General features: G+C 47.5%; 1 protein-coding gene across 1 annotated transcript in view; it reads right to left on the bottom strand.

The window, feature by feature from the left end:
• The window catches only part of VANGL1 (VANGL planar cell polarity protein 1), a 38,435-nt gene extending 25,457 nt beyond the window's left edge, over positions 1-12,978 (bottom strand). The window contains exons 1-3 of the mRNA XM_024764914.1: positions 12,772-12,978; positions 4,791-4,923; positions 191-798 (exon numbers count right to left, since the gene is read on the bottom strand). Of these exons, the coding sequence (XP_024620682.1) occupies positions 191-798; positions 4,791-4,923; positions 12,772-12,842 (812 nt within the window). The 5' untranslated portion in view covers positions 12,843-12,978. The remainder of the gene's footprint in view (positions 1-190; positions 799-4,790; positions 4,924-12,771) is intronic.
• Between the last annotated feature and the right edge of the window lie 2,453 nt (positions 12,979-15,431).

Here is a 15,431-nt window from a genome sequence, read left to right as displayed (position 1 = left end):
ACACACACACACACACACACACACACACACACACACACACACACACACACACACACACACACACACACACACACACACACACCCCTCCCAAAACCTGAAAAAAAGACTCAGAGCCCGGTCCTGGCTCTTGGCACCTGCCGTCACCCCTCACTTGTTGAAGACTAGCTGTCTTCTAGACGATCCCCCTCACCTCAGGTGTCCAAAGCTGTAGAAGCGGGACTCGCCATCAGTGGAGCGGACCACCTGCAGCGTGAACATGGGCTGCAGCTGTCTGAGCTCCAGCAGGACAACGGCCAGGTAGTGGATGAAGAGGAGGGCGTCCACGAGGGAGACGGCGTATTGCACGATGCCCTGGTAATTTCGGTCCCGAGAGTCCAAAATGCGGACCCCGTAAAAAAGCCAATAGGAGACCACGAAGAGAAAGATGAGGACCAACAAGAGTGCACGGAACACGAAGATCCGCGGCACGTCGGCTCTCTGCTTGCGGAAGAACAGAGCCCAGGTCCCAATGAGCAGAATCAGGAGCTTGAATGCCATGGAGATGAAGAGTCCCTCGCAGATGGTGCCACAAGGCTCCAGCTCCTCCCGCCACAGGATGGGGGGCAGCAGGATGAAGGCAATGGGGGTGAGGAAGACCAGGAGTCCGAGCACCGTGGCAACGGTGAGGCCCAGGTAGCGTCTGCAGTCCAGCCCCACGCTGTCCTCCATGTCCTTGCTGATGCGGGCAATGTCCTCCTGCGAGATGCTATGCTCCGAAGTGCCTGTGATGGCCGTGGTGGTCTCCCCCCAGTTGTCATCCTGACAGGGAGAGAACAGTGAGGATGAAGAGCCACATGGCAGGTCACGTGTAAAAGCCACAAAGCCCGCGGAGGCACAGGGGACAGGGAGGGCCCACCTCCTTCAACCAACCCACATGAGTGGGCTTCCTGGGAAATGGAGGCTTAGCTCTTTAAATAGAGGAAGTTTTTAACTTTAACAATTTTCATTGAAATTTTTCAAAATGTATTATATATCTACCTTTTCAAACAGAGAAAACATAATTTGACCTGTTTGTGTGTTTGGGTGATTCGTGACTACAACAGTGATTATCATCCACTGTGTTGGCGTCCCTGAGAGGCTCGGGGATAGACGATCCTGCTGTTAGACTACCGTGTGCGAGCGCACCTACCGCCTGAGGAGAGAACCCTCTGCACTTCCTTCTTAATTCACGGCTGGGCGATAAAGCCTTACTTTAAAGCCCAACCCCTGAGTGGGGAGCATTACTACGCCCTCCAGGAGCTCTGAGGAGGGAAGATCTTGCACAGGAGGGAAACTTACATGGCTACATACATATCAAAAGCCTCCTGTAGTCGGTAGGCACATTTTTTAAAACTCCATGATGTTTTCCGTAAGTATCAAGCAATCTGACAACATTTCTCATTGAACAAGCTAAGCAGATGCAAGTATCTCTGGCCAGGACAGCTCAAAAATTCCTCCCTAAACACATGTTCTCATGGCAAACTAAACATCAAGAGCATAAAAATACTGAGATTGGGCTTCCCTGGTGGCGCAGTGGTTGAGAGTCCGCCTGCCGATGCAGGGGACACGGGTTCGTGCCCCGGTCTGGGAAGAGTCCACATGCCGCGGAGTGGCTGGGCCCGTGAGCCATGGCCGCTGAGCCTGCGCGTCTGGAGCCTGTGCTCCGCAATGGGAGAGGCCACAACAGTTGAGAGGCCCGCGTACCGCAAAAAAAAAGACAAAAACGAAAACAAAAACAAAACTGAGATGACTACAATGTGTGCCTTTTACTTTCTTGCTTTCACTGTCTCACTTTCTCTTGCTTTTTAAAGTCTGAGGTAGTGTGGAGTGATTGTCTCTTCATTTAACATGATCCAGTTGCCAGGGTTTTAAACAATTTCTCTACTTCTCTAGCAACTACGACATCGTTCCAAAGCAACAACAGAGCAAGAAGACAATGAAAAGCCACATTGGGTCCAAAGAGGTTTTTGCCTCAGAAATTTGTGTACGTGACTTAACTTGGAAAAAACAGTCAGCCACGGTGGTAAGTTGGGTGCAACTAATGCGTAAATACCAATTTAGAAAAATCTAAGTTAACAGCTGAATCAGCAAGATAGAGATCTCACAGCCAAACGATGCAAGATAGAGATCTCACAGCCAAACGATAACCTCAAATCTAGTAACAATCAAAAAAATTAGGATTCATGAAACGTATAAGCTATGGCAAGAAATAGTGGTGGCGGCAGGGAAGGTCTGGACCTGCGAACAATAGGTCTTCAACTCGCAAAGTTACAAGTATCAAGTACTATGAGGGAAGTTACTAGTTAAGGTAACAGCCAGAAGCAACCGCTACTCTCACTGCTGGTAGAAGTTTAAAATGGTACAATCACTCTTGAAAACTGGTCTGGTAGTTTCATATATAAATGTAGATTTACACTTAACTGTATGGCCCAGCAATTCTACTCCCAGATTTTTACCCCAAATAAATGAAAACATATGTCCACAAAAAGATTTGAACCAGAATGTTCTTAACATCTTTATTTTCATGCCCAAAACGATGCAACCCAAATGTCTGTCCACCGGGAGAATGGATAACAAATTGTGGTATATTCATACACTAGAACATTATTCAGCAAAAATAAAAAAGAATGAAACACAGCAAAACATGGATGAGCCTCCAAGTTATTATGCTGAGTGAAAAAAAAGTCCAAAACAAAAGAATATGATTCCAATTATATTAAATTCTAAAACAGGCAAAACTAATCTACAGTGATAGAAATCAAAGCAGGGCTTGCCTTAGAGGGGTTTGGGGGCAGGGATTGACTGGGAAAGCATAAGAGAACTTTCTAGAGTGAAAGAAATATATCTTGATGGGAGTGTGGGTTATATGGGTTTATTCAGCTATTACAACTTTTCAAACTGTACACTTAAGATCTGTTCATTTCTCTGTGTGAATTTACTTCAATTTTGAAAAAGAAAACAACACAAGCACGAGAAGAAACAGCCACACATTCAAAGATGGACAACTTGCTTTAACATAAGGTGAGTTTACAGATCAGTAAAGTCACTTTGTAACACTCTTAGTGAAGGCAAATATTGGATTCCATGTTTTGTATTGGGCCTAATATTCAGCTGATGATCAGTGTTGAAATAATGATCACTAGTACTGTGGTCACTTTGTTATGTAGCTGATTTAGCTTCTCACCCTTTTTCCCGCCAAAGAGTTGCTAACTAAATCCCCTGTCCATTTTAAGAATATGTGCACATCTGTGCCTAAAAAATGAAGATATCCAACAATCTTCCCAAGACTGAGGTTCTTAGAAGAGAAAGGATCTTAGATCTTCTATCTCAATCCCCTGCATTTTCAATGAAGAAACTGAGGCCCACAAAGGTTGTGAATGCCCAAAGTCAAGTCACATAGCCGCTGAGAAGTACAGCCTCCAAATGCCCACTTCAATGCTTTTCCCTGGTGTAAACACCAACGGCTTCCTAATGTAGCTTCCTAGAGAGCTACAAGATGTAGAGAAGATGACAGACGAAATGCCTTCACGGTGGGCCACCAGCACCTCTGAATTCACATCCAGGAGGAAACTGACCCCTGCAGCACTTAAGGGTGGCCCCGTCTTAGGATTGGCCCCATCCATCCAACCATTCCTCTGGCCCTCTGGCTCTCCATCCCTATGACTGCCCCAGAGCCAAGGCAGGCTGTGCAACAGTAAGGACTAAAGGCATTTACTTACCACTGAACAAACCCCACATTCAACCACAACTGCAGCTTTGGCTTCTCAGAGCATCTTGCATGCTCTGAAGAATTCCAATTTCAGTCCATATATCTGCTTATAAATGCACATCTGTCTGTACCCATAGGTACACACAGATACGTGCTTATCTATATCTTTACAGCTGTGTGGGCACACATCAGTTTATTTGGGGCTAAGGCTAGACATGCATATACTTCAAGGGGCTGTGCAAACATGTTTCTGAGTATAGCTCAGATGTTTATTCAAATCAAGTAGACTGTGAGACAGTTGGGACCCAGAGAGAACACACACAATGTTTTAAAAAAATTAATAAATAGTCCATACTTTAAAATTGGATGATTTCACATAAAATCCTAACTTCCAGCTTTTCTTAAATATTGCAAGACCCAGGAACACTTAATTCCTGCATTCCTGGTGTTTCCTTGACAGAGGAAATGCATTCTCCAGGTGCCAGATTCCATCACTCCATGCCACAGCCCTGACACTGACATGCCACACAGATTGCTATTTACTCCCAAGCTAGCCTGATATATTTTTGCCTCTTCTGTGTAACCCAGGGTCTATTTCACTCACCTATGTTTCCCTAGCAGGCATCTAAGTGTATAGCTCCAGGTTTAGTGAGGCTTCGTCTGGGCTGTCCTAACCTCTCAGCTCTTCTTCCCAACATGACTTAGGGTCTCTGGAGAGCGAGTTTCCTTCTCTCTTACACTGTTCTACTTTGGAATGAGTCTCCACAGCCTGCAGCCTGCAACTTTCCCTTCTCTGCTCTGTCGTCAGCCTTGCTGGCTTCTTTTCAACACCACTCAAAGGCCAACCAATCACACTTCAGAAGAATCCTCAAGCTAGCCAATGGTAGGTCAGGCTGTCCTTAGACCAACAAGAAACCACAGGATATAGATAAACTAATTAACATGCTAGAAAAATAAAGATAAAAACCCAAGAGAACCTATTACAACAAGACTTAGGAAAACATTTACAGAAAAGAGGCTTGATTGAGTGCCAGTGTACTTACAGACTGCCTTTGATCCTTACCTGAGCTTCCTCCGTCCGAGTAGAATCATTTGCCAACAAGGGCTCTCCGGTGGGAGCTTGAATGGTGACAGATTTTTCTGACCCTCTGCCATCTTTATTCCGGGGTGATTTGTGCCTCTCTCTATTTCTTTCCCTGAAAAAAAATAATAAAAGATAAATCCGCTAGCACATTTATGCCATGTTAATTAACCCTCATCAAAACATGTTATAGGACTTCCTTGGTGGTGCAGTGGTTAAGAATCCACCCACCAACACAGGGGACACGGGTTCAGGCCCTGGTCCGGGAAGATCCCACATACCGCTGAGCAACTAAGCCCGTGCACCACAACTACTGAGACTACGTGCCACAACTACTGAAGCCCGTGCACCTAGAGCCTGTGCTCTGCAACAAGAGAAGCCACTGCAATGAAAAGCCCGTGCATTGCAACAGAGTGTACCCCTGCTCGCCGCAAGTAGAGAAAGCCCGTGTGCAACAACGAAGACCCAACGCAGCCAAAAATAAATTAATTAAATTAAAAAAATATACTGTTAAAAAAAAACGTTATAAATTTCATTTTGAATTTAAGAAACTTCTACACACACACACACACATACACAAACACACCCATCCCACCCCCCGGCAAAGAGTAAGCTGATCTTTACTCCCTACCTACTGTTTTCTTTCTGCCACTCCAAGACCCAAAAAAAGACTGTCAATTCTTCTCTATCAACAGTGACCATATTTTTTCAAAGCCTAATACTGTGAACTTTAGAATTTCTGTAGGTAAGGCACATTTCATTGTAAAATTACTGACTTGAGTTGATCATAATTCGCCTAAGCTTATTTTCTAGGACTTTTTTCTGTTGGGACAACACAGCAAAATACTTAAGCTTTGGTCTGTCCAAAAAAATCTGGGACACACTGTCACCCTACACCTTTGGACAAGAAGAGAAGAAAGGAAACCCTAAACCAATACAGAGAATCAGTTACTTCCCATTACTACAAATTCAAAACTAAAAGTCATTCCCATAGATTCTAGATGAACTTAAAGCAGCCACAGAAACAGGCAAAAGTTAGAGCAAATGACCCCAAGAGGTACACACACGTGTGTGTGTCTTTTCAGGCGTGTGTGTCTTTTCAGGACCCCTAAGGAAAGCAGGCTGTTGCATGGTTTTACCCCAGATGAACTTCCTGGGTGGTCTTCCAGGGTGACGGTGAGCGCACCCTGCTGTGGATCAATGCTGAAATTAGGAAAGGAATCAACCACTGTGCAAAGCCCAGGGGTCATGACCTGGCCATTAACCACCTATGGAGACTGGCACCCCTACCCCCAACTGTGAAGAGTCAACCCAGGAGCCCCTCCAAAGGAGCCCCTCAGTGGCCAAGAATAAGTTCCCTCAAACTCCGTCCCGCAGGCCGCCCTGACATCAGTCCTCCTTCCTTCACCTGTGCGCCCTCCTCCCCAAGGTCTCCCAGGCAGGACAGAAGCATCGCACACACACACTACAGAGACAGACGGTCAGATTTTGGTTCTGCCCCTACCTGATGTGTGAGCTTGCACACGTTACTGAACCTGCCAATGAAAGAATGTCGCTCACCAGTGGCTCTAAAAGGATGAAGTCGCTAGCCCCTGCTGTTGCTGACCTTCGACACACCCTGAAAGGAGTTCAGGGCAGAGATCAGGAATGAGGCACTCTGTGCTCTGGGAACACTGGCAGAACAGCCCTTCAGTTAGACGTTTTCAGGAGAAAATGTTCCGAACCCAATTTCTCGCATCTTCTCATACCTAGAAAAGCACTAAAGTCATTAAAGGAGACGTCTGCTCCTCATGACCAGCAGCAACCTTCTACCAAGATGTGTGCCTGCTTGCATGTACCCCTTTCGTCAGGTCATATAGATGCTGACCGCCCCCACTACCTCTTCAGAGCAGTTCCTCAGAGCCATGTGAGAGGCTGTCTCCCAGGCTTTAGTCTTCAGGAAGCCCCAAATAAAAGTGACCTCACAGCTCTCATGTTGTGTTTTATTTCAGTTGACAAGCCTCTGAAAAACCTCAGTTTCATCATCTATGCAATGGGGATAACGATCTCACCACATAGACACAGGGATGTGAAATAATACTGTGGCTATTATTATTGCTATTACTATCCACACATGGCAAAGAATGGTGGCTTGACGTGGTGAAGCAGAGTATGTGTTCCTTGGAGACAGACGAAAAAGCAGCTTTTAACACACAATCAAACCCCCTCCCCCTGCACAGCATCCCTCCTATTAACCTACTACTTAGCTAACAAAACCACATGCAGATTTTCTGTGGTCAAGCTTCTGCTTTATCAGTATCTCCCTAGGATAAGCCCTGGTTAATTCCTTCAAAGGGCAGGGAGGCTTCAGTTGTCCCAGAGACGCTTTCAGTGATACCATCTCTAATCCCTGTAGCGTAATTTATCACTACAATCTATTGCTAAATTAGAGTCCAGAAATAGATGTGTTCTGGTCAACTCTGGTGTTTTATTTTAACTGGGCAACTAAGGAAACAGCTAAGAGATGTTGTTTGTTTATCCAAGGGTGTGTCTCACTGCCAATCACTCCACTGCCCACCCCAATTTAAAGAGCACTTTACCAAGTGCTTTCTTATATTAATCTTGTTCAATCCTAACAATAACCCTATGTGGTATTATTGTCTGCATTTTATAAATGAGGAAACGGAGGCTCACAGAGGTTAAGTGACTCCCCAAAGTCATAGCAAGTGGCAGAGCTGGATGTGAACCCACCGCCTCGATTCAGACCCGCTCTGCGGCACTGATTTGAAGAGCAACTGGAGGATTTTGTAGCGTAAGTATTCCTTATGCTCATTCCCACACCCTGAACTTGATGAACTTACCAGAGCTATGGAATCTGCCTTTGAAGCTACTGCTAGAAGTCATGACTGGACCATGACCTTGGAGAACACAAAGCAGTGCACCCAACACTCTGGCTGCCAAAGACAACCACTTCAAAAGGACTCACTGTGAGAAACAATAAGCAATTGGGGAAAGTTTTCCCATGTGTCTGATCAGTCTTAGCTGTTTAGACTAAGTCTGGAATCACTGTTCCCCAGGACCCCCACCTTGGCCAGGCCAGACCGAGGCACTGCTCCTCTTACTGTGTTTCCACTTTCCCCAACTGCTCTCACATCTATCACGGTCCTGCCATCTGCCAAGTCACGTGCTCCCCTAACCCATCAATCTCTTCACTAGTCCCACGGGTCAAATCCTGTGACAGCACAAATTCCACTGGAAATCAAAATTCTTCCACCGAGCGCCAATTCCTGCAGGCTGAACACTACCAGGGCCGGAGCGGGTAGGGAACCACCCAGGGCCGGAAACAGCCTCTCAGGGGCCAGCCCTTCCTCGACCCGACCCCAACTGGCCCAGCCTTGGCCCTTAAAGGGCCCGACAGTCCCCAAAGGAGACGCAATCTCTACAGTTCCCCTGGTAACATCAGAGATAAACCAGCCTATTACCTGACAACCCCAGGAAGGTTCCTCATCCTCCAAGCCCCAAACCCTAAACCACTGCTTCTCACACGCGAAATGTGCAGACAAGCCACCTGGGGTGCAGATGAAGTACAGATTCACTGGCCCCATCCCCAGAGAAATAGTCCAGAGGGGAGAGACACCGGGAATCCGCCCTTTTCATCAGCACCCCAGGTGATTAGGAGGCAGGTAGTCCAGGAAACTCTGCCCAAGGCTCTCCCACCCAAATGCTCCTGGGGGAGGAGGTTGTTGGAGCAACTACTCAGAAATTTCCCTGTTTGTAAAATGCCCTGTATAGAGCGGGGGTTCAATAATGGGAGATGTGAGTGCAGCGCTCAGCTACACAATGTTGCAGTGTACAGCGTGGCTTCTATACCAAAACAGCATTAAGTGCATGAGGTGGGAGCAGGACTCAGGACAGTGTGCATCAGGCCCAGAGCCAAGAGCCTTCCATTCACTGTCAAGTAAGGGGCCGACGGAAAGCTCACCCTATCCACTCAACGTGGGCTGCATGTCGTGCTGGTCCTTGTCAAGGGAGAAAGACCTGTTGTACAGCTTTTATAAAAATCACTGGTCCTGAATTACTGCCCTGAATTACTGTCTGAGCCCAGACTACATAGAGAAGCCCAACAAAAAAGGCTGCCTTCCAAGTGCTTTCCAGCATGCAGGGCTATGAGCCCAGTATGGCTGCCGCTTCACTGTATCGGTACCCAAACGTTCATCCCCAGAGCTCCAACTGCCGTGATGTCAAGGACGTGCCAAGTACCCTCCAGGAGAGGGCCCGCCAGTGGTGAAGACCACCAGTCCACGGTGTCTAAGAGAAACAGGAGACAGGGAGTAGGCTACCAAACCACTGAAAGGATTTTTCAAACACATGCGTACTTGGTGTTTCTCCAACTCCACCCGAGTTGTCTGGATCAGCTACGCATCTTTGCTGGGCAGGTGTGTCAGCCACAGGAATCCTTGTATCTTTATCTCTGAGCCTGTCTCCATGCATCCTGTGCCCGTATGAGTAAAGATAAGTCAGGGGTTGGGGGCAAGCAGTAACATGCTGGAGGCCTGGGCATGTGTACGTACCTGCACGTGTGTGAGTGTGTAAATGCTTGTTTTCAGGCGATTCCAGAGCTCAGCCCTGGGGGTGCTGCTGTAAAGCCCGTCTCACTCTGACCAGAATCCCCGTCGATTCCTAGACCGTTCCCACTTACAGTCAGCATTTCCTGGGAAGATGATTTTGCCCTCTTTCTGTTGTTCGTCTATTTCTACTTGGGGAAAGCCAGCCCCACCGGTTACTCTTCCCTTTCCTTCTCTACCACCACCCACTACCTGTCCTTCCTCCACCAACTGCAACTGCCGGGGCCTGGCTGCTTCCTCTCGGCACTGCCTTGGGTGCGAGGGCTGGGCACAGGACAAACTGACTTGGAAGCGGCCTCGGAACAAAAGCACAGACCCCCCCTACCGCTCAGGCAGCCTCTTTCGGACAATGCATTTTAGTACATTAGTCACACGGCTTACCCTCCACTCCCTTTCTTCCCTATCAGTTACTCTGCCGCTCTCCACCCAGCACAGCCCAGGGAGGAAAGCATGGCTTCCAGAGGAGGACTAAATGGGGCCTTAAACCTGAGGGTCTCTACCAACCTCATAACTTCAGGCAAATAGTGCTGTCTTTCTGCGTCTCAATTGTATCACCTGTTGAACGGGGGTCCCACCTCCCACCGGTTCTGGGACTGCTGTGAGGATGGGGGATAACGACCAAGGGTCCTAACAGGCACTCTCAAACTGGTCATGAACAGGTACTGGCAGCCGCTGTATTGAACTCGGGGAACTGGTGCTCCAAAACCCAAAGGTTAGGCGAGGTCGGCTGGAGTCTGTGCCGTTTTCCCAGCAAGTTAACTGGATACCCTCTGGAGATGGCAGGTATCACAAAACCAGACCACTAACCTCTTTGTTAGAAAAGAGTCACTTGTCATCTGCTTAGAACCCAGCCAGTCCTCCAAAGATGATCTCGGTGTCATCAGGCAAATCATGTTTGCTGCCCTTCACGATTCCCCGCTGACAGTTCTACCAAGATTCCTAAAGAGCAAGCTCCCTCTCCTTCCCTACTCTGCCATTCAAATTCCCAACAAACCCCTGAGCAAAGCAGCCCTCACAGGGACACTCCCGGCTGACAGAGACCCTCTGCTGGGTCCAGGGCACGCCTGGGGGAAGCTACTACTACTCCCCAATACCACCCCGACAAAGGACTCCCGGCACCTACTCTCTATGGATTACCACCTCTGCCCCACAGTCACTATGCCCTACGGGGCTGCCTGTCAGGGAATCCAACTCAGAGGCTGTTGCTTTTCTAAAGATGCCAGGAAGTTCACCTATAAATCTCGAATCTCTCACCCTGAGCTCTTCTGAGGAGGCATTCAGCAACACCCTTGGTTAACTTATTAAAGGTCTCAGCTTGTATTATTTGCCAAGTACTTTCCGCAGGGGTCCAAGAAGGCCCTCAGAGTTCTGCATGCTGTTTTCATTGAAAGTTACAGTCTCCTAAAGTTACAAGAGCACTGCAGTATCAATTTCTCGGGGCCCCAAGGGGCCTGAGGAAACAGCAGTGCAGAGCAATGACAGTCGGGACACGAGTCTAGATAAAGGAGGCCAGAGATGGTTCCTCCTCTGAACACTGCAAGGCGTCCCTCTCTACTCATCCCCAAGCACCAAGAGAACCCCAAATTCCCACTCCACTCATCACAGTGTAGGATGGGGAAGCTTGGCACACTGACAAGGGAATTGCTTTTTCCAGTTAAGTTCAAAGATTGGACATTTTTACACAGCTGTTTCTAGTATTTTAGAACAAACCTGATATGTTTACCCACTGATTGAAATTTGTGATTAAATGTTGCTCCCCAGAGGGTTCCTGACTTTCTCAGGATCTGGGTTCTGGCATGTTACTTTACGCCTCACTCAGCAGCCCTCCTTGCTGTTTCCCATGCTGACTAGAAAGCCTTGTCTGGGCTCCAGCACAAGCTCATTTACCTCTTTTCCCCAGATTGTTATGATTATAAGAGCAATACATGAAATTTAGAAAATAAGGAAAGTTAAAAACACACACGCACACACACACACACACAACTATAATCCCAAGAGTTGCACACCTAGAGACAGGCATGGTCAATCTGCTACCATTCATTGTATCATAAGAATATATAACCATTATATGCACAAAGTTTTGAATCTTGTTTTTTAGTAACATGGCATCATATGTATTTTCTCATGTCATTAAATAATCTTTGAAAGTCCTTCTTTTACACTCATTCCATTTCTACTTTTAATCACAAAATATACACTTGTAAAAGACTGAACAAGTGCAGAAAGATAAAGCATAAATGAAAGTTCCTATCAGTCACCATCCTGTGTGGACCCCTTCCCTGTGGATGACCGCTCTGGGCAGCTCGGACACTATCCTTCCAGACCCCTTTCTGCGTGTGTACGTCCATACATGCTAACAAACGAATAAATCAATGAGATATCCATATCTTACTGCTGTCTTACAAAACAAAATCCTGCTCTGCATTCAGCTGCTTGTATGGGGAACTGCTCGGCAGTCAGGGAAACACCACTATAACCACCATTCCCAGCCATGGCAGGGCTGTGACCACAGGTGGGCCTTTGAGTGTGGTGCTGAAATGCCAAGGCCATTGATAGCATTAATACAGCCACTGGTTAGTGACCTACTATGTGCTGTGTTAAATGCTTCACAAGCATCATCTCATTTAATCCTCTCAACAGCCCTGCTATACCCATTTTACAAATGAGGGCTCTAAATAAGAGGCAGCATTGCAATTTTATCAACTGCGCTCTTCACCAGTACGGTACCACCTCTTCATTCATTCATTTCCTCGTTTCTCTCCTCACCATTCTGCAGGTCTGTAATACTGCAGGCCTTATGAATACCAGTGCCCACCTGTTCATTCCTCACAGAGGAGAGGAAATTTGGCCCCGTCACCGAGGGTCAGAGTTTTCAAAACCCAGGCCTGCTCACTGGGAAGACTAGTCAGAGAGAAATAAATAAGGCACTGGGCCAATCCTGCCACTTCAGTGGATAAGCCTCAGGCAAATGCATAATGGATAATGAGTCAGCAGCTTTGGGCGAGAAGCAACAAATTAACACTTTTTTTTTTTTTTGGAACTTTCACTGCATTCTTGGTAAAGCTTTGAGAGAACTGTCATCTATGAAAAGTACTTAGAAATGAAAAACATTTCCACTGAAGGGAGAAACTTTAATTTAAAATCAACTGTGAGAACTTAAAAGTCACCAACTGTAATGGTGGCTATAAAATGTAAATTGGTTGTATAGTTCCTCCCCATGCCTGTTAAATGCTCTTGGACTGAACCTCCGTAGTCAACTGCCCTGCAGGGGGACTGTTTGAAAGTGAGCCCAGGCGGCAGCCTGAGCAACCTGCGAGTTTCCCCCAAAGGAAAAGTGGAACAAGCAGTAGCTTACATACCCTTGTCTGTGAGATTTTTTCGAATGACTAGAGTAGTAAGAGTATCCAGAATACGTGGATTCGGTATCCATAGCAACGGAGAGCTTGCTCTTGGTGAAGGAGCAGGTACTGTTTCTCCTTAGAGGTAGAGAATCTCACCTACCGGACTCCTCCTCAGACCTCAAAGGGCCTGGGAATCAAGGACTTACTCTTCGGCAGGAACGAATTCTGGGAAAACAGGAAAAATAAAGGATATCAACCTTCAAAGCCAAACCCGAGGGGCGAGAAGATAAGTGACAGTAGCAACCTCCTCTCTGGGGTCTCTGTGATGGAACAAGTGAGCAAGGGTGAGGCTCCTGAGTGCTAAATGCTCCACTCAGGTAGCAGCCAGCTTGCCCAGGTGTCTGGGAGGGGGACGGGTGGGTGCCAGGCAGGCCCAACCCCCGCCCCGCAGCAGCGGGGAAACCCGAGGTGGGAGAGACCTGGCCCTTGGCCATCTCCCAGACACAGCCAGCCTTCCTGGCATCCCGGTCCTAGACACCGTGCCCAGCTCCCACTGCCAGTGTGCTGGTTACAAAACAATACCCAGGGAAGCAGCTTTTAAGGGATTTGCTCAGAGTTTCCGAATCCACTGGGGAAAAAAAAAAAAAAAGGTTCTCAATCTCTTTAATCCAGGAATCCAAACTCCTGAGAATTTATCTCAGGGAACTAATCTCTTTTTTTAAACGAAAAACTATTATTAGCACATTGCCTGAAATAGTGAAAAGCAAGAAACACTCTCAATGCCCCCCAAACAGAGGACTAGGTCAGGGAGACATGATTCATTCACCCAAAGAAATATCATAGAGCTGTTTAAAATGATAATTATGAAGAACAGAAATTTGTACGATGTAGTGATAAATTTAAAAAGCAGGCTACGTACAGCATTGCAGGTAGACGCTGAAATCTACATTCCAGTTACAATCACACAAAATCACTTATGTAAGGACAAGGATGACAGAACATCAGAAAATGAAAGCAGGCGATTTATTAGCTACAGGTTCCTGGGTCTTTTCCCACATTTTCACTAAATATTGCTATGCAATAAAAATAAATTGGAAATGTTTCCAAGTACATTCCTGAGCCCCACATGCTAAACCTTTACTTCGAGACAAAGGAGTTCTGCATCCCTCACCCCAGAGCTGGTCTCCACCCCACAGGGCTCCTCCTTCCAGCGCCCCTGGAAGCTGACACTGCAAACGGAGCCAGTGAGATCAGTGTGAAGAAAAAACAAAGAAGCCGCAAATGCCATACCTCTACCCACACTGGGAGGAGGCCAAGGCTCCTGAGCAATGACCTGCCAGCCTGGAGGGAATCACCCACAAACCACCACTGGCCAACACAGTCCGAGCCTCAGTCCCACCTAGGTTGTTTGCCCTTGTCATTCATTCACTAGGGTCTGTCACCTAGGGCTAGCTAGCCTCCCTTGTCCTGATGTCCTGACTCATTATTTCATGGCTGCTCTCCTCCCGAGACCCGGGGTCTAGCCAGGGCTGCTCACTGTCAAGTACAGCCTGGGATAAGTCACCTGCCTTCTTGAGCCTCGATTTCCTCATTTGTCAAATGGGGATAAACCCACCAGCCATGGACTTCACAGGGTTGATCTGGAGACATAAGCTGATACGGTATTAGGAGCTGGGTTCCAATCCCAGGCTTTACTCACCTGTTAGCTATACGACCTCAGTCAAATTATTAAATCTCTCTGAACCCACATCTGTAAAAGGTGAATAAAAGGGCTCATGCGAGAAACAAACAAGCTACAACTGTGACCACTCCCAGCACCGGCTCCGATATGCTGGATAAGGGGCATTTGGGGTTATCAAGACTCCCGCGACCAGTCCCCAACCTAGAGGCTCTCCTTGTCTCTCTCAGTAAGAGAAAGACACGGAAAGGAGCAAGACAGAGTGGGTACCCATGCTCACCTTCCCACCTGAGGCTCACCTGCGGCCAGACAGCGCTGGGCTTGCATCCCAGTGCAGTCCAGGGCTTGCTAACTAGCTGTGTCCCCCTCGGAGCCTCAGGTGTCCTCATCCGTAAAATGGAAATAAGGCAGCCTATTTTGTGGGGTGACTGTAAAGAATCAAATGTGGGAAAAAACCCACTGTGGGCATTTTAAAAACATGTTAGTTTTGCTCTTGGACCTTCCCCCACTTTTCTAGAAGACTTTAAGAACAAGCTCATCTTTTTTTTTTTTCTCCCTACTCTTCCCAGCATGTTCACTAGCAATTTCAATGAGCTTTCAGCACCTTAGACTCTCACGTCCTTTCTGCTCTGGGCTATGCTTCTTGTTCTTCTCCATACCTGGCAGACGCCAGCCTCAGGAGGTGAGCCAAGATCTCCAGACCTGCCCTGAACGAGCCTCTTTCCCCAAAGGTCCTTCACCCAGCTCTCTGCGGACCTGCAGGTTCCAACACCCGGCTGCCTGGCCCAGAAACCTGACTGCTGTCTTCTACACCCAGAATTGACCATCCACAACGTCTATACTTCTTTCTGCCCTCCAACCCACTAACTCTCGACTCTCTTTTCCATCCCAGCTTCTAGCTATTTCCGGCTAAATGCTGCTGGGGTGTCTCAGAGGCAGGTGGCCCAGGCCCCGAAGACCTGCACGGATCCTATTCACGCTCCCCGGCCGTGACACCGCA

Source organism: Neophocaena asiaeorientalis, unplaced genomic scaffold, assembly GCF_003031525.2.
Source record: "Neophocaena asiaeorientalis asiaeorientalis breed wild unplaced genomic scaffold, Neophocaena_asiaeorientalis_V1.1 scaffold62, whole genome shotgun sequence".
NCBI classification, from domain to species: Eukaryota; Metazoa; Chordata; class Mammalia; order Artiodactyla; family Phocoenidae; genus Neophocaena; species Neophocaena asiaeorientalis.
This window is presented reverse-complemented; position numbering and strand designations above follow the sequence as displayed.